The sequence below is a fragment of the Taudactylus pleione genome, unplaced genomic scaffold, assembly GCF_031769625.1.
Source record: "Taudactylus pleione unplaced genomic scaffold, aTauple2 ptg001529l, whole genome shotgun sequence".
NCBI classification, from domain to species: Eukaryota; Metazoa; Chordata; class Amphibia; order Anura; family Myobatrachidae; genus Taudactylus; species Taudactylus pleione.
Genome location: NW_028285926.1, coordinates 103,719 through 122,897, shown reverse-complemented (window position 1 = coordinate 122,897; position 19,179 = coordinate 103,719). Strand labels below are relative to the sequence as shown.

The 19,179-nt window shown below is 42.1% G+C and overlaps 1 protein-coding gene across 1 annotated transcript in view; it reads right to left on the bottom strand.

Moving 5' to 3' along the window:
• The window catches only part of LOC148442423 (outer kinetochore KNL1 complex subunit KNL1-like), a 119,106-nt gene that overhangs the window by 13,718 nt on the left and 86,209 nt on the right, over nt 1-19,179 (bottom strand). The window contains 2 exon segments of the mRNA XM_088463960.1: nt 12,317-12,356; nt 12,489-12,566. Coding sequence (XP_088320086.1) covers nt 12,317-12,356; nt 12,489-12,566 — 118 coding nt within the window.

The following is a 19,179-nucleotide window of genomic DNA, read 5'->3' as shown; positions in this document are numbered from 1 at the left end:
GTCATTACAATTACATTCCATTGTTATACATTTTTTTTCCCACACAGATTGTTTCATTATTCTGCACACAACAAGGAGGTTGATTAAATTGTTGGCAAGGCCCGCTATGTGCAGTTTCAACAATGTGGTAACCCCAGCAATGACACATCAAGTCTACCCATTATTCCCTGATGTTGTGGACCGTTCTAGGAGATACCATAAGTGCAGCATATGCACTTACTCTCGGGGCAAGGCAGCTCACTGCCAATTGAGTTGCCCCCAAATAGGCAGATCTAATTGAGTGCAATGCCCACAATGTGGGTAATTAAAAGGTAATGGAGTCTTGATTTTTTTTTATTTTTTTTTTTACCATCAGCTCCATTGAGTATGAGCAGAAATGAGTGAGGCTATCCTGCCCACTTTATGGCATGGGCAAGGTTTTGATGATGGCCAACTGAATCAACCCTAAAATGCCTTTCTGCATTATCCTTTCAGTAGTGTCCCTTGTGGTTTGTACGTTGATACTAAAAATTTCAACACCCTCCAGATATATAGGAAGGTAAACGATCATTCTATCTTCTAATTATGAAGCTTTCAGTCTCGGCAACACATTTTACAGTGCATCAACTGTTTTGAAAACAGCAATAAAGTAATTATTTTACCAACTTGCATAGTAATTTGTAAAGCAATACTGTAGAGCACTCGGTCCTCAGATCCGCAAACAGTGCATGTTTTCTAGGTCTCCTCACAGAATTAAATAATTAGCTCCACCATCTTTTAAAATGTGTCAGTGAGTAATGAATACACCTGTGCACCTGCCTTGTGACCTGGAAAACGTGAACTGTGTGGGGTCCTGAGGACCAAGTTTGAGAACCACTGCTGTAGACCATTTAAGACAATGCTCTCTACTAATTATAAGCAACAATACAACTTCTAGTAAGAAAGGTGCCCAATCCATACATCAATTCTTTTGGCGACTTGCCGTCACCACCTCACGTGTCCCGGGAGTTCCCATAACTTAACCATTCAACACTAGAAATATTTTTTCTTATTCAAAAGTGACGACAATTATGCAAAACTTTAGTGGACGTCAGGAATAGTAATAGTATTTTACATAGTAAAATCAGGTGACTTGCAATGGGCATCACTCCCCCAAAATTAACACCTAGTTTTATTTAGAACGCCAACATATTAGATGGTTCTGTATATTGATGGTAACATGACCCAAAAATACACAACAATGGCATGAAACAGACCAAACATGGTCTTGCTCAAAAGAGTAATTTTTTAAATAAATTCTTTATTTGCAGAAGAATTTTTAAAACGATTGCATCACAGAAAGCAATAGAAAAACAAACAATGCATACATTAGCTGTTTAACATCAAAACAGGAATGAAATTAATTCAGAAATACTGGCATAAAACAAGTGTACATAATTGCACGGCAACAAAATCTGGAAAAAAAAAAAAGCGGCAGAAAAGAGAAAAGAATAAAAGGAGAGAGAGGTGGGAGTGAAAGGAGGGATATGCAGATACCAAGTCATCCAGAAGCGGGAAGTGCTCATCTTCAAAAAAAAAAAAAAAAAGGAGAAAAAGAAGGAAAAGAGAGTGGTAGGAAAAAGGAAGTCCCTGAGGGGGTTCAGGCCTGCGGCACAAGAGCTGCATAGTCGCTGAAGTTTTGAAATCAATCCAGCTAAACCTTAGTGCCACAAATTCCAAATGATTTTCAGGGGCTGAGAAGAAGAGGTCAACCATAGCCATATAAAAATCAAGGCTTTGACACCATTCCCACGCTGTAGGAGGAGTCTGCGAATGCCAACGGACCGGCAGTACAGCCCTGGCAGCATTGTTAATGTGCTTAAGAAGCGACTTTTTATAACGGAAAAAAGGAATGGTCGAATGAGAAAGAAGCCAGAACTCAGGGCCACAGGGAACCGAAAGCCTAAAAATCTCTGAAGCCGTACAGTACCATCTGGTCAAAACTTTGTATTGGGTTTCAAGGACTTCTAAACTAGGGGAGCAAGCGCCAGCAACTTGGAAAACTTTGTCCCATTTAACTTGTATTCCCCTATTTGCCAAGTCCCTGTCCCAGGCCTCGACAAAGAGGTCTAAGGTAAACAAACCATGCAGCAGGATTTTATATATTGACGATATATAGTGTATGGGAGGAGTATGGTGGGAACACATACTCAAAGGGCATCATATCCCTAAGAAACAAGGAAGTTCCCCCAAGGGAGGAAACAAAATGCAGGATCAGCAGGTAAGCCCACGAGTCTCGTTCTGTGAGTGAAGTGTTAGCACATAACTCCGGAAAAGTCAGGAAACGACCCTCAGGCACTAAATGTCCCACTCTAGTGATCCCAGATGCAGACCAAGTGGAGATAAACCGCCCGATGTACCTGGAGGGAAGAGGGTGTTGTGTAAAATGGGAGTAAGAGGGGATGTCACTGAAGATACTCAGCTTCTGGTACGAAGCCGCCTCCATGCTTCCAGTGTAGGGCCAACTGTAGGATGGAGTGAATTAGATATTTTAGAACACCATGGGAGAATGTCCAAGGGAAGATTAGGAGGACAGGGCTTCCAATTCCACCCACTGCTTACCCACAGTATCCCAAGTACATCTAGAACCCTACTTAGCACAATGGCCTAATACATAGAAATGTAGAGGAGACAAGCAACTGCCTATGATTTCGGTCTAAAAAGTACCTTGTGTTTAAATCTGGGCTTAATTCCTCCCCAAACAAAATTATGGATAAGAGTGTGAACTTCATATAGAAACAGTGGGGGTAGTACTATAGGGGTTGTCTACAGTAAGTACAGGATTCGGGGAAGAACATTAATATTTAAGCGACCCAACCAAGAAAATTGCTGTAGGAGCCATTGATCTAATTCCATGCGAAGGGAACGCAGCAATGGTGGGTGATTAAGAGAGCACAGATCAGTGAGGCGTCTAGGAATAAGAACCACCAGATATTAAAAAGGTGAGAAGGATTACATTTAAATGCAAATGATGGGCTTCGTGCAGACAGTCTCTGATGTGATATTAAGGGCAATGGATTTGTTGTGGTTGATTTTAAAATTAGAAAGATAACTAAACTGCTGAAATTCTTGCATAAGTTTGGGTAGAGACGTAACAGGATTTGTTATCACTGCCAGCAAGTTGTCCGCAAAGAGGGCAAGACTATAGTCCTGTGAGCCCACCCATAAACAGTTGATATTGGGAGTAGCTCGTATCGCTCTTGCCAGAGCCTCCATACAAAGAACAAAGACCAATGGGGAGAGAGGGCAGCAACTGGATTAAATAGTCCCATTCACCCAGATCTGTGCAGAGGGGGCCCTGTACAAAGCAGTGATCTTTGTAAGCAATGTGTCTCCCAGACCCAAACATCTCAACACCTTTGTCATAAAACTCCAATACATCTGATCAAAAAGCTATCAGCATCGTTGGAGAGAAGTACCATGGGGGTATCAGTAGAAACTGCATGGTATACCAAATCCAGTACCTTAGTGGTATTATCCTTAGCTTCTCTACTTCGCACAAACCCCACTTGATCAGTGTGAATAACAGATGGCAGTAGAGGCTTGAGATGGTTGGCTATGAGTTTTGCATACAGCTTAATATCCACATTCAAGAGAGATACAGTATAGGACGATAACTCGCAGGAGGAGTCAGGTCCTTTTTACCTCCTTGGGTATTACCGCAATATGAGACCCATAGCAACTGGTCAGAGAAAGGTGTTTGTCCTGACAGCATTACAAGCCTGAAGGAGCAGCGGCAATAGCTTATCTTGGCAAGCCTCATCATAAGACACAGTAAAACCATCAGGTCTGGGGCTTTTGTCTGAGGGGGAGGCCTTGAGGGCATTAGATAATTCTACCTCTGTAAATGGAGAATCCAGAGCCCGCGTCACCTCCTCCAAGAGAGTGGGGAAAGCTGTATCTTCTAAATAGTTCCAGATCTCCAACTTTCAGCCCACCAAATCTGAGCCCTAGCAAGTCAGGGCAAGATTGTATAGCCCAGAGTAGAAGGACTGAAAGACTGTCCAAATCCTTTTATTAATCTTGTTGCTCACCTCTTGAGTTCTATGTTATCCTTTCCGCAAAGTTCCTAAAACTGAACCCAGTTATTCAAGATGTGGTTATACCGGTGACCTAAACAATGGTAAACCTATGTTTGCTCCACATACATTTCTCATTATATGCATCCCGGCAGTTTTATCCCTTTGGTGGGCCGTGGGTACAGCTACTCTGCTTCCTGTCAGCCAGTATTTCTAAACTCTTTTTCTAACTCCGCATTACCAATTATGTAAGTGGTAAAATGACCAATCCCTACTATAAGTGCATAATTATATAAGGGGGCAGTTTTTGTTAAAAGATTGTGTAGCAAGTTATTCAGCTCTGTTAATAAGCCTACATAGACCAGTGTCACAGTAAATATGGACCCTGACCTTCAAAGTAATCTACAAGGTCACTATTAGTTTTCAAAGCACACAACCAGTACTTTTCCTTGTGGTAAACCATTAATTACTGAAGCCTGGTCTGAATAAGGACAAGGACTTGTGATGGTGGTGGGGTGATATATTTATCAACCACCAGGCTTTATATGCTTTAATGGGAGAAGTAAAAACACCAAGCAAGGGGCACTAGGAGGGGTAACCCTGTGCTACTCAGCATTGTACTTATACAATGTCAGTGGTTCCCAAACTGTGCGCCTCAGGTTGGTGATCCAGCACCAAATCAAATTTATGGTCCTTGTAATGTAAATATGTGGACAAACAGCAGTGCAAACCTGTCCACAACCACATAACTGAACCCAAGGATGACAGGTAAGCACAATTTACTTCACTTTACTACATTTTTTCTGAATTTCCCAATAACAAACGTTTGGCTTAGGGGTGCCGTGACAACAATTCTGTTACTCTAGGGCGCCAGGATTCCAAAAAAGTTTGGGAACCTCTGTACTATGTATCTGTGGGTTCATAATTTTTGTAGCCAGTTTTTTTTTTTTTTTTTTTTTTACGGAATCTGGTTTTACCTCCTCCCTCTCTAAAGGGAAGGAATAAGGGAACATTCTATGCAAAGCAGGTAGAAACAAGTACATTCTGTGAAATAGTATGAAGAACATTTTTACAGATTTAAACATTTAGAAAATCTACATATTGCTACAGAAGTTTAGCCATTATTCCCTCTACATATTTTATATATAAGATCTGCATCCCACTCAAGTGCTTATATGGGTTCAAAGGGTTGTGCTAGGGTTAGCAAAAAGTTGTACCACAAAAATATGTTGCCTTTGTGGGAGGGTAGGTTCTAGAACATGCAAATCACAAGATTGGCACCTAATGAGTGTGCTACAGCTAAGAAAACCATCTGTTTCCCAAAAAGCTGAATATGGTATGTAGAACAAGGGAATGCATCTCCAGTGCAGCCGATACCCTGCTTTACCACAGTGGAGACTAAATCAAGAACCTTGTGTATTGTGGTTCAATCATGGACCATTATGACAATGGTATATGGAAGTAATGTAGGTTATTTAGATATTAAATCTAAATCAGAGAATTGGTCCTTCCTCAGTCAGACTGCTGATGAATGCCTAACCATCTTCCATGTTCATCTGAACATTTATGGATATAAAAAGAATATCCAAGGAATAAAGATCACACATCAGCACATCTGGATATGAAAAGCATCACATACTATAAAATAAGTAAAGTTAATGAATACACAGGGTCATATCATAAAACATTTAAATACACAAATATGAAATAAAACACAAAATCAATAAAATAGATAAAAAAAAAAAAAAAAGTGTAAAATGTATAACAGGTCTAACTTCAGAGCAACTACACGTTTCACAGAACTTGTCTGCTTCTGCTGGTTGAATATAACATACTTGGCTTAAACAACTAGAGGGTGGAGTGATTTAGCTTTGTGATTGAGTTAATGATGTGGTAGATCAGGATACTTCTAGAAACCTTGCTTTTGCAAGGAGAATCTATACTGAAAATAATTGTAACTTTAGTCCATACCCATATTTCTTATGTTATATATTCCTGCAACCTGCCTATAGATCCAAGGTTCCCAAACTTCTCCATTACAGTTTAGTTTTAAGGACATCCAGGCTTGAGTCCAGGCGTTCGATAAAACTAACTGAGGTAATAATTAAGTCACCTGTGCTTAAGCATGGTAGAGTTTGGGAACCTCTGCTACGGAGGTTGTCCTCTGTGCCAGACAGGCAAGTGCATTTAGCTGCAATTCAGTAATGTGTTGGGCATATATGCTAGTGTAGGGACCTGCAGAGAATTGGGATCTATTGACGACAGGCTGCAAGTTGTTTTGATCAAAATATGAACCAAATCTGTATGTATCTAGCAAATACATTCATGGGGATTTTCAGTATTTTATTGTTAGCACCAATAGCAAAAGTTTATTTTGTATACATATATGGCATTAATACAGCCACAGCTGGTACCATGTACAATATGGGTAAAAAGAAGCATGAGCATTTTTCCCATTCTGGCATGCAGAAAAAGATGGCCAGTATTTTAAAAGGTGTAAAAACAAAAAAAAAAAAAAAACACTACAGGGAAACTCATTTCAAAACCTATGAAGTATTGGGAATTGTAGAGTTTTCATGGAACAGCTGGGCCAGTGATGCCAGGAGAGGGATCCAAGGGGTTAAGATGTATTTTAAACCTCAGCTATGTTAGAAGATGGTCAGTTTTGAGAAAATCTACACAGATTGGCTGTCCATTCCCTTTAAACGCCATACCCAAGCTATGTAACTGAAGTTAATATTCTTTTTTACATAATGTTATTCCAAATGTTTGCAATTCATTACAATGTGTCCATTTTGTGATTGCTGAAGCATTTAGACATTTTTGGCATATTACACCCTATTTAATTAATTCTGCTGTCATTTTAAATGTATTTATTTGCTAGGGAACACTTGGTTATTTTGGTAATGCTACATTGTCAGAAATTGTCTGGAGAACCATAGATCTGATAAATGGAACTGAGCTAAGTGTGGGCGAAACTGGAGGCTGTCTTAGTGGTGGCACAATAGGTTACTTTAGTTTAGGATAAGTGTGGGCTATTAAAGAGGAGATTAAATAGGCCAGGTTGGTTGGTCTTGACTAACCCTTGCACACTCACATGAAACAATTTCAGGCGAGTCTATGTTGCCACATGGACTAACACAAATTCAAGAGGCGATGGATAGGGGGTTGGCAATAAGCAGCCCTCCAGCTGTTGTTGAACTACACATTCCAGCATGCCTTGCAACAGTTTTAGCAAAGCCAAATAGCAAAACTGTGGCAGGGCATGTTGGGATGTGCAGTTCTACAACAACTGGGGGCTGCTTATTGCCCACTCCTAGGTTAGCTCTAAGGAAGTATTACATTATTTCTTGGAGTCTCATTATACTGAAGCTACTCTGCCTAGCCAGTAGACCTCAGAGGAGCCACAAGTGTAGTGCAAGTAGGGTAGGGAGTGTAATACAGGTTAGTATGTGGGGCATGGATACCCAGGTACTTTGATGCAGTATCTTCACAGGCATAGGAAAATTTTCCCTTCAGACTTGTGTTATTTTAGGGGTACTGTTATCAGCAGAGCTTTGTATAGGGCAGGGGTTCCCAAACGCGGTCCTCAAGGCTCTCTAACAGTTCGGGTTTTATAGATATCCATGGTTGAGCACAGATGGTTAAATCAAATTGCCTGAGGCATTAATTAAGTCTGTGGTCAACTTTTGGGAACCTCTGGTATAGGGGCATATTCACTTCCAAGCAATTTGTTGCTAGAAAAAACCGCATTACAATTTGTGTGAGATAGGTAGTCTCTGCTCTTTTGTCAAGCTCACGTTTATGGGGTGGGAGGAAAATGAGTAAAGATTGGTCAGGGGGTGTTTAGGGATTAAACCAGCTATCTTTAGTCATACTTTTGTTTAAACTTCAATCTTTGACAATACTAATTTACAATTGCCCCCACCCCTCCTACCTTCACTTCTCATATTTTCTTAATTAGCCACATGGGCCGCCTTTCAACCCTAAAGGTGCATACACACGTAACGATTTTGTAACCAACAATTTTCTGTCAGATTTTCCCTTGAAAAAGTGAACGATTTTTTGAAGTGTAATGAACGATGAACGAAAAATGTTCCTTCCCTTAATGAAATTCGTTATGTTGGACAGTCTGAAATGGACGATAACTACAAATGGGAGCGCACTTGAACGATCATTCATCGTTATAACTCAGAAACTGAACGATTTTTTGAATAATAACGACGTTAAGAACAAATCGTTAAAAAAATTGTTACGTGTGTATGCACCTTAAGAATTGCTTAGCCATATGGTATGTACTTGCAGCACAATTTAACCTAATCCAGTGTTAAGGAAGAGAGGGACTAGTCTTCAACAGGAACATTAATCTGGCTGCCTAGAGAAGTAATTCACTCACATCAGTATTCACCCTCCAAATAAGACAAATCTTTCTAACATCCATGTGCGGAACTATGACTATTTAGAGAAGTATAACTTAATAGACAATAGGAATACAACATTCCAATAATTACATTTTAATTCAGCTGCATTAAGTAATTAGATTGGGGGATGGAGAAAACAGACAACTAGTTTAAAGTGCCAAGGCAACACATAGCATGAACTCAAGACAAAGACTGGAAAATCTTGCTTTCGTTAGGAATGAGTGTAATGGATAACCATTAAAAAAAAAAAAACTTGGATAACGGGCACAAAAGGTGAAAAGCAGGTGATACTTTGCGACTGGGCAATTCACCCCCCTCCATTATATTGCCAAAATAATCCGCCCATACGTGAGGATGTTATGTCGCTAGCGGCCATATTGCTACACTTTGGTTTGATTTCAGACGGGGGCCATCTTGATATTTGATAATTTTGTGTATTTGATAACACCTAATTACAATGCAAAGTAACATACTAGCAGTACATGAGAATATTCATAAACCTGTACCCATAACATAATAGTAAAATGTTTTATTATATTATGTAGGTACCAATAGATGTTTATACATAAACTACAGTGAGACATCTCCAGCGAAAATCGTATGTTTGTATCAACATCGCGGCTATTTAAGCCTTCAAAGTGGAGTACCAAGATGGTCCCCGTCTGAAATCAAACCAAAGTGTAGCAATATGGCCGCTAGCGACACAACATCCTCACGTATGGGCGGAAGTGAAGCGAGAGGCTACACACAGCCGGGCGGAAATAACATAGCGGTCATCAGATGATGGTCTACCACAGACAAGCGGTGAAGCATGAGTGCATGGGCGGAAGTGACGCAAGAGGCTGCATCAAGCAGGGCGGAAATGATGAAGCAGACATGTGACGACCAGGCTTACTCCGTCAAAAACACCGAAAAAACGAGTTCTAGCATCCAAAATCATACACTGTGAAAAGGGATTTACTTATATAAAGGAACTTTACCTTGGCTATGTATTAGTAACGATTTTTGAATGACTTATTAGCAAAAACCGGAAGTGGTCATAATTAATTCTAAGCACCTCCCATTATCCTTATTTAAGGGGTATATATATCAGGTCCCTGACAGGAGTGTTACATCCCTTGAAGAAGTCCACCATATGGACGAAACGGGTTGGAAACTCCTTGTTCCAGCCTTACATGAACTTACCTATTTGTGATCCAGATAAGCCCTTCATCCCTTATCCCCACCTTTTTATTTTTATTTGCATTTCTCTATTTTAGATTAAGTTATTTGTTGTACTGCCCTGTGTTAGGGTCAGCTGTTATTTGTAATAAATTACCCTTTTTAAATTGTATTTATATTTGTTATTCCTATAATATTATATGCACTTTATAACACTTCGAAATTATATTTATATATTTATTTGCGTTTATTGCACATATCTCAAGGCCCCCACACAATCAGAACGATATCGTTCCAACCAGCCAACTAGTTGGCTGGTTGGAATGATAATCGTCTAGTGTGTGGGAGCAAACGATAGTCAGCCGTTTGCTCCCACACGCTGAATAATGGCCATAAACGGTTGTTCCAACTAGTTGGTTAAAATCAAACAGGTTTGATTTTCACCAACTATCGTTCTAGTGTAGGGGGAAAGTTCCCCCCAACTGAACGATAAGTAGGCGGACATTGCCTGGCAGTGTCCGCCCACTTTGCCATACTCACCTTTTTAGCAGCATTTGGACCAGTCGTTAGCGGCAGCAGCGGGCCCCGCCGGCAGCGCCGGCAGCAGCGGGCCCCGCCGGCAGCAGCGGGCCCCGCCGGCCGCGCCGGCAGCAGCGGGCCCCGCCGGCCGCGCCGGCAGCAGCGGGCCCCGCCGGCAGCGCCGGCAGCAGCGGGCCCCGCCGGCAGCAGCGGGCCCCGTCGGCAGCAGCGGTGGTACATCGAGGGGAGGGGCAGGCTGCGGCAGTCAATCAGTGCCGGATCAGTCTGCCCCTGCCAGTCCACGATCCATGGTGGCAGCAGTGGCGGTACAACAAGAGGAAGATCAGGGACAGGCTGCGGTAGTCCATCACCGCCGTTCAGCCACTGTCACACGATGACCCTGTCAGGAACAGGCTTCGTCTGCTGCTGACCCTGCCCCATATAGCGCTGTTACTGGTCTGGGGACTGACGGCCAGCGTTGTAATAGGGAGGATATTACTGGCCACAGGTATGAGACCTCCACATTGCAGCTGTCTGTGTGCTGTGCCATGTATATAGGCAGGAGACAGGCACAAGCTGCTGGATGTACAGTATGTCACAGGGGCTGGCTGGGGGCAGCACAGCACAACCTCCTGCTGTGTCAAATCTCTGCTACATACCAGTAGCCAGGGAGTTTTAAGTCTCCCCTCCTTGCAAACCTCTTTCCCATGCAGCACAGTTTCACTTGTCTGCAAATCCCCCCTCCCCAAACAGCAGCACAACCTCCCCTGTCTGCAACCCCCCTACCCCTCAAACAGCAGCACAGTCAATCCTCCCCTGTCCGCAATGCCCCCACACAGCAAACAGTCTCCCCTGTTCACACCCCCCCTTTTCGCGATCACCCCACCAATCTGCAATCACTTCACCACGAGCACACAACCTGCGTTTGGGATCCGGACAAAATCCTGACAGTGGGGATGCAGAAACATGCAGAAGTAGGTAGACATTGCCCGCCTACTTCTATGACATCACAAGTTTGACAGAAGTTGGCTGGTCTGATGAAAAAGTTGGCTGGTTGGATGAAAAGTTGGTTAGATGTGTGGGGAAGCGTTTTAGTTGGACAGACAAGTTGGATGGTTGGTCAGTTGGTTGGTTGGAGGAAAGTTGGTCTAATGTGTGGCCAGCTTCAGTCTTGCACATTTGCATTTATTTATTCTAATGGTTAATTCAGCACTGTATCACAGTATTTATTAGCACATTGGTCGCTTTTTTATCAGCTTCACTCTCTCCATGATATATACACAATTGCATTATTTGGGGTGCCATGGCAGGGATTGCAGCACATACGCAATGAACAACAGAAAAAAGGGCTGAGTGTATTTGTGACACTCAAAATAAAATGAATTCCACTTTGAGAAACAGACATAGTAAATCTACCACCAAATCTTTACGAGCGACACATCTTAAAAAAAATATATGGGATGGGGAAATGTATCATACAATTTTAGATTGAACCTTAGTATAAATATCAATAACAATTAAAATAAAAACACCTCCTCTTTATTACAAATATTATCTTGTAGTTTTATTCACCTAGGAAAATGCTGACCTTATCCATACACAGATTACAAAGCCTCAAAACAGATGGCTATTAAATTCCTACGGCACATCTTGGCCGTGGTATTTGATACATTGCCACATTGAAATAAATATTACAAGGTTTGTTTTTTCTCTCATTACTACTTATAGATCCTTTACATCAGGATAGGGGAACCTTTTTTCTGCTGAGAGCCATTTTGATATATATACTATTATTAGCAGGGATATACATACACCATTATTTGCGGGCCCGGTGCAGGCCACACCCCCTCGTGTGATGTCACGCAGGGGCGGGGCCACAATTGCCAGTGATTACAGCAATGCCTGGAGAATCCTCAGGGGAGCTGTAAGGGCAGCTGTGTGACAGTTTGAAGCGTCCTAAAGACGCTCCAGGTGGCACTGCTGCATAGATTCTGGCTGCAGGGTGCCATTCTAGGTACCCTGCTAGCCAGATGGGGCTAGCAGAAAAGAGCTCAAAAGGCTATACCAAATGATTCCGAGGGCCTTATACGGCTCACCATCCCTGCTTTACATGAATATATTTAGTTCACAAAAAGCATTAGTACTACCAATTTGTGTTAAATTAAATATTAATCTTACCCGATACAATCCTGCTCCACTGACTTCAAATGTTCAATCTCTAACAACAAAAGAGCACATTTTGTATAATTACTGCTGTATCAGCTATAGAATACAAGTATCATGAGCCTTCGGTATTCACACAACACAATAGCAACGTATTCTCTCCCAAGTAACGCTTACTTTTACTTACCATTATGTATTTCTACACCACCTTGGACTTTATCTGCCAGGTTAGGATTTCTGCATTCCTCATCCAGTTTGGCAGTTTCTAAAAAATAGGAATATCAAATGCATGCATGCTGACAAATGACAAGATGTGTGTAAGCAAACAATGGCTAAATTGCTACCACGAGTCACGGTGTTGTTGCTCACTTTACCACCAAACCTGTGACTTCATTGTGATAAATGTATTTGGGAATCCCAATCAACTATACACACATATGAAACGTAGAAAATGACCTTACAAATCCGCGCTAATGAGATGTTCAGGAAAATGAACCTTTTCCACAGATTCCAAATGTATCTCAATGAGTCCATATGTAGATAAAAAAAGAAGAAAAACAAAATGTTTCTTTTGTCAGACAATCAATGTTATTAGAGATGTATTACACCTCAGGTGTCAGAAATGGATGAGGAGGTGATATAGGTCCGAACCCAGGACAGCAATGAATCTTGACAGAATATCCAAAACGTCCATAAAGATACACCAACAACGTGATGAGACCAAATAATGCTTACATGTAAGCTTACATATAAAATGCAGGATACAAGTGCGTAGCGGTTTCTTTAATCGGTCCTCTTTCACAGACACAGATCCACTGTTTTTTCACATGGATCAAATCCACAGGGCCCAAAAAAATATAATAAAGGGCCCAAAAAGTCACAACAAGTAACTAAAATAATACGGTTTATTAAAGTATAAAAACATCAAAATGAACATACCCTATGTAAAACACTTAAACCTAACAGCGAAAGATGGATCCCGGGAATAACGCTGAATAGGTAAGGTGGGACACACAGGGTGGTAAAACAGACACTAGTAGGACGCGTTTCAACGCTCTGCGGCGTCTTTATCAACTTTAGTGTCAAACAATGAACTTGAATACTCGTGCAGCCGCCATCTTGATTAAGGGATACACACATACATATACACACTACCGTCCAAAAGTTTGGGGTCACCCAAATAATGTGTTTTACATGAAAACTGACTTATTTATCAAACGAGTTGCAAAATGAATAGAACATATAGTCAAGACATTGGCAAGGTTAGAAATAATGATTTTTATTTGATACAGGAAGTTACTTCAGGACTTGGAGATCTAATGGCTAAATACTGGATATACATGTGTTTATGGTGTGGGATAATTTATGTGCCAAGCTTTGTGTCAAAATGCTAGTGATGTTATACGTGAGTCCCGTTGTAAACCACCTGCTTGCACTGTAGAATGGGCGTTCTTAAAAAAAAATGTGTCAGTTTGGCTTGCTCAACCTGGTTTCAAAAACTTGTGGCAGTGCGTTCTTATAAATGTCACAGTACATTAAGTCTATACTTTTAAAGTTGCTATTGTTGTATAGAGTCCAATGAGAGACAGTCTGAAACCCTCTTCGCTGGTGTTTTGATGGTCTTACAGTTCCTCTCTACCTCAAAAATCACACAGAAGAAGAACCAGAGCATCAGGTACTGGTAAACACTATTGTGCAGTGCAATTAGTAAGTGGTGCTAACTTACCTGATCTGTCGTATGCCCGCTGGTCCACCAGATGACCTTGCTCCACAGGGTTGATGTGTGCGGGTGAGAGGGTATGGACTGAGATCCAACTAAAACACTGACATAACCACTTAAAATGGGGTTAAAAAAGGGGTTTTATTCCGGTTCACTAGCACAGTGACAGGTGTATAGTGGTGACAACAATTGGGATGGGGGTGGCAATGACATACGAGTGAACAAAGAAAATATGGGTATATCCAAGGAAAGACAAGTTTACCAACGCGTTTCATCTTAGATAGACTTTTTCAAGGGTAGGTGGTGTAGTGGGTTCAAAGTGCGTTTTATATACACACCTTACCGGAGCTTCCACGTCACTAATCTCATTACTAATTCCTACACCGTTCACTTGATTTGGATGTAAATCAAATTAAATCTGAAAATCTGCAGTTAAAGCACATGTTGTTTGTTTCATTTCATAGCCATTGTGGTGAATAGAGACCAAAATAAGAAAATTCTGTCAATGTCCCAATATTTATGAACCTGACTGTATATTTTAGTAGGGAATGTGTTCTCTCTCATATACATATACTACTATCCATATCCCTACATGCTGGGTAATATACATGGTTTTGATGTTCTCTTATCAGTATTTTAAGATCTTCCTTTTGTCATAAAATATAATTTATTGCTCATTATTTAGGATGTGATAACATGGGATTCAAAATGGAACATGGTTGTACAATAGTATAGTTAATGTCCCACTTGCATCAGTGTATTGAAAATGTACATGACGAATCCCTCTCTTCTTGAATGATCGGGAGTATTTGGAGGTCAGTGGGTATATTATGGACTTAATCTATTGTTTTGATTGTTCGAGAGTTTTGTTACGCGATAGATATTACGCTGCCATTTCCCCCGTTGGTATAGATAATTGCTTCTGGGTCTATATTTAGTCCCTCTGGTTGAAGGGTCTTAATGTCAAAAATCCAGCGGCTCTCTACCTGATCAATTCTAATCAAATGATCCCCACCTCTCAGATACACTGGAATAGAGAAGGTCCAGTTTAACTGGAGTCCTTCAGGGTTGCTGTACATGGACCATTCTGAAATGATCCGAAACACTCTGCCCCACAAATCCTTTTTTAATATTAGATGTGTTCACTGATCCTGAATTTTAGGTTACGTGTAGTTCTCCCAATATACTGAAGTTGACACGTGCACTTAAACATTTATCTAACTTTGCAACTATCACAGGTGATAAAGTCCTTGATCCTATATTTTTTATTGGTTCTGGCCGATGTTATTTCTGTAGTTGGTGTACTGCTTCTATAGTGTAATTGTTTACAGGCCCGGCACCTGCCACAATGATAGAAGCCTACATTGACTTTCTGGCCGTCCAAAGTTTGCTTTATAGAATGGATTTTCTGTGGTTTAATGTGATCTCTAGTTTCCTACCTAGATCCGATGCCTTGCGGAAGACTATCTGGTTGGATAGGTAGTAGGGAATGTAATTTGTCATCCATATGGAGTAATGCCCAATGGTTTTTAAGGATCCTCTTGACTGTGTGCTGCCCCTGAATAGTTAGTTATGAAGTAGATCTTATTATTCTCCTCTTGTGTTTTTTTATCCTTCTATTCTAAAAGTGGCGCTCTGGGATTCATGAGTGACTTATTAAAAGCCTCCTCGCCCTGACTCATGTTATAGAGTTTTTCTCTAAATTGATCTGAGATTATTGCCTTATGTTATATAATCTTCGATGTTGGAACAATTCCTCCTAGCTCGAGTGAGCTGGCTCAAAGGAATGCTGTTGATCCAACTAGGGTGATGGTTACTGTCGTCCCTAATGTAACTATTAACATCAACCAGTTTACTATATGTTCTTGTATGTATCCTGTTTTGGACAAATGTGAAGATCTAGGAATTGGACTTGTTCCCGGCTGTAGTGTGTGGTGAAAACAAGGTTGCGGTCATTCTTATTAATCTGTGCTATGAAGGCATCCAGTGATGTTTTACTGCCTTGCCAAACAAAAAGGACATGGTCTATATACCTTCGCCAGAGAACAAAGTTCACCCCAAGTTTGCCAGAGGACCAGATGTTATTGTCCTCCCAATGACACAGATTTGCGTAACTCGGGGCGAACTTGGTTCCCATTGCTGTGCCGCACTGCTGCAGGTAGAATTCATCCACGAACCACATGTAATTGTGGGTTAGGATAAACTCTATACCTTGCAGGATGAATGTAATTTATTGTTGATCTAATTCTCCATCTTGTTCTTTAAAAAAAAAAAAATTATTTTTATTTGAAATAACATTGTCCTTCAAACTTTGCTTTTGTCAAAAAAATGCTCCTTTTGCAGCAAATACAGCATTGCAGACCTTTGGCATTCTAGCTGTTAATTTGTTGAGGTAATCTGAAGAATATTCACCCCACGCTTCCTGAAGCACCTCCCACAAGTTGGATTGGCTTGATGGCCACTTCTTCTACGGTCAAGCTGCTCCCACAACAGCTCAATGGGGTTGATATCTGGTGTCTATGCTGGTCACTCCATTAGATAGAATTCCAGCTGCCTGCTTCTTCCCTAAACAGTTAATGCATAATTTGGAGGTGTGCTTTGGGTCATTGTCCTGGGAGGAGGAAATTGGCTCATATCAAGCGCTGTCCACAGGGTATGACATTGCAAAATGGAGTGATAGCCTTCCTTATTCAAAATACCTTTTACCTTGTACAAATCTCCCACTTTACCAGCACCAAAGCAGCCTAAGACCATCACATTACCTCCACCATGCTTGATGGATAGCGTCAGGCACTCTTCCAGCATCTTTTCACTTGTTCTGCGTCTCACAAATGTTCTTCTGTGTGATCCAAACACCTCAAACTTCGATTCGTCTGTCCATAACACTTTTTTCCAATCTTCCTCTGTCCAATGTCTGTTCTTTTGCCCATATTAATCTTTTCCTTTTATTGGCCAGTCTCAGATATGGCCATCATTCCGGAGTCACCTCTTCACTGCAGACGTTGACACTGGCGTTTAGCAGGTACCATTTAATGAAGCTGCCAGTTGAGGACTTGTGAGGCGTCTATTTCTCAAACTAGAGACTATTGTACTTGTCGTCTTGCACAGTTGTGCACCGGGGCTTCCCGCTTCTCTTTCTACTCTGGTTAGAGCCTGTTTGTGCTGTTCTTTGCAGAGAGTAGTACAACACTGTTGTAGGAAATGTTCAGTTTCTTGGCAAATTCTCGCATGGAATAGACTTAATTTCTAAGAACAAGAATAGACTGTCGAGTTTCAAATGATAGTTCTCTTTTTCTGGCCATTTGGAGAGTATAATTGAACCCACAAATGTGATGCTCAAGATACTCAACTAGCTCAAAAGGTAGGCCAGTTTTATAGCTCCTCTACCGAGCAAACCCGTTTTCAGCTGTGCCAACATAATTGCACAAGGGTTTTCTAAAAACCAGATGTTTGCAGCTAGTATAGTCATTTACCACATTAACAATGTATGTAGTGTATTTCTGATTAATTTAATGTTATCATTGAAAAAATATGAGATCTGGTAAGAACTTACCCTTGTTATCTCTATTTCTACGAAGTCCATAGGGTTCCACAGGATACCTTGGGGTATAGGTGTGACATCAGTCGCAGGGCACCAAAGAGTTAAGCTTTCAGCCTCCCAGGATGCACTGGGTCCCCCTCCTATACCCCGCCCCCGAGCCAAGGCACCTCAGTTAGTTACCAAGCCATAGGCCGGAGGAGGAGAAGGAAGAGAGAGAACAAAGATCTGGACACACACAAGAATCACATTCTCACCAGAGGGAGACGGAAAACCGGTGACCAGAGCAAAGCCCATCTGCAGCACAGGTGCGACAGGGCGGGAGTCCTGTGGAACCCTATGGACTTCGTAGAAATAGAGATAACAAGGGTAAGTTCTTACCATATCTCATTTTCTACTTCAGGGTCCATAGGGTATCCACAGGATACCTTGGGGATGTCCCAAAGCAGTATCCTTCAAGGGTGGGGACGCTCCTGTGCTGAAAGGAGAATCCGCCGCCCGAAGGAAGCATCATGAGAGGCGAAGGTGTCAAACCTGTAATACCTCACGAAGGTATGGACAGAGGACCACGTAGCAGCCTTGCAGATCTGGACTGCAGAGGCACCACGTCGAGCTGCCCACGAAGGACCCACAGACCTAGTGGAATGAGCCTTCACAGAAGGAGGAACCGGCAGGCCTTCATGAAGATAAGCTTCAGAAATAGCCATACGGATCCAGGCTGCCAAAGTTTGCTTTGCAGCAGGCCAACCCTTTATACGGAAGCCATAGAGGACAAACAAAGCTTCCGACTTCCTAAACGAAGAAGTGCGGTCAACATAAGTCCTTAAGGCCCGCACAACATCCAAAGAGGCCTCACCCACGGAAAGACCCAGTGAGTTAAAGGCCGGAACAACCATTTCCTCGTTAACATGAAACTGGGAAACAACTTTGGGAAGAAACTCGGGCAGAGTGCGGAGCACTGCCCTGTTCCCATGAAAAACCAAGAAAGGGGGTCTACAAGAAAGAGCCCCTAACTCAGAAACACGTCTGGCAGAAGCCATAGCCAGAAGGAAAACAGTCTTAGCTGTTAGCCATTTAATATCCACTGAGCCCAGTGGTTCAAACGGCGGTCCTTGGAGAGCCCTCAGGACCACAGCCAAATCCCAAGGCGCCACAGGTGGAACAAAGGGCGGCTGAATGCGGACAACACCTTGCATAAAGGTGCGCACATCCGGGATTGTAGCAATCCTACGGTGAAACCAGACAGATAGGGCCGAAACCTGTACCTTCAAAGAAGCAAGGCGAAGCCCATGATCTAGTCCCGCTTGCAGGAAGGCGAGAATCCGAGACAGACGAAACTCCCGCGGTGCATAACCTGTCGGTCGACACCACTGGAAGAACGTATGCCACACGCGATGGTATATCGTCGCGGAAGACGGTTTCCGAGCTCGCAACATGGTACGCACCACAGAGCTGGAAAACCCCCGGGACCTTAGCATGGCCGTCTCAACAGCCACACCGTCAAAGACAGCCGAGTCAGGTCCGGGTGATGACAAGGACCCTGAGACAAGAGGTCCGGTCGTAGCGGCAACCGCAGAGGACTGTCCACGGACAGACCCTGAAGGTCTGAGAACCAGTGCC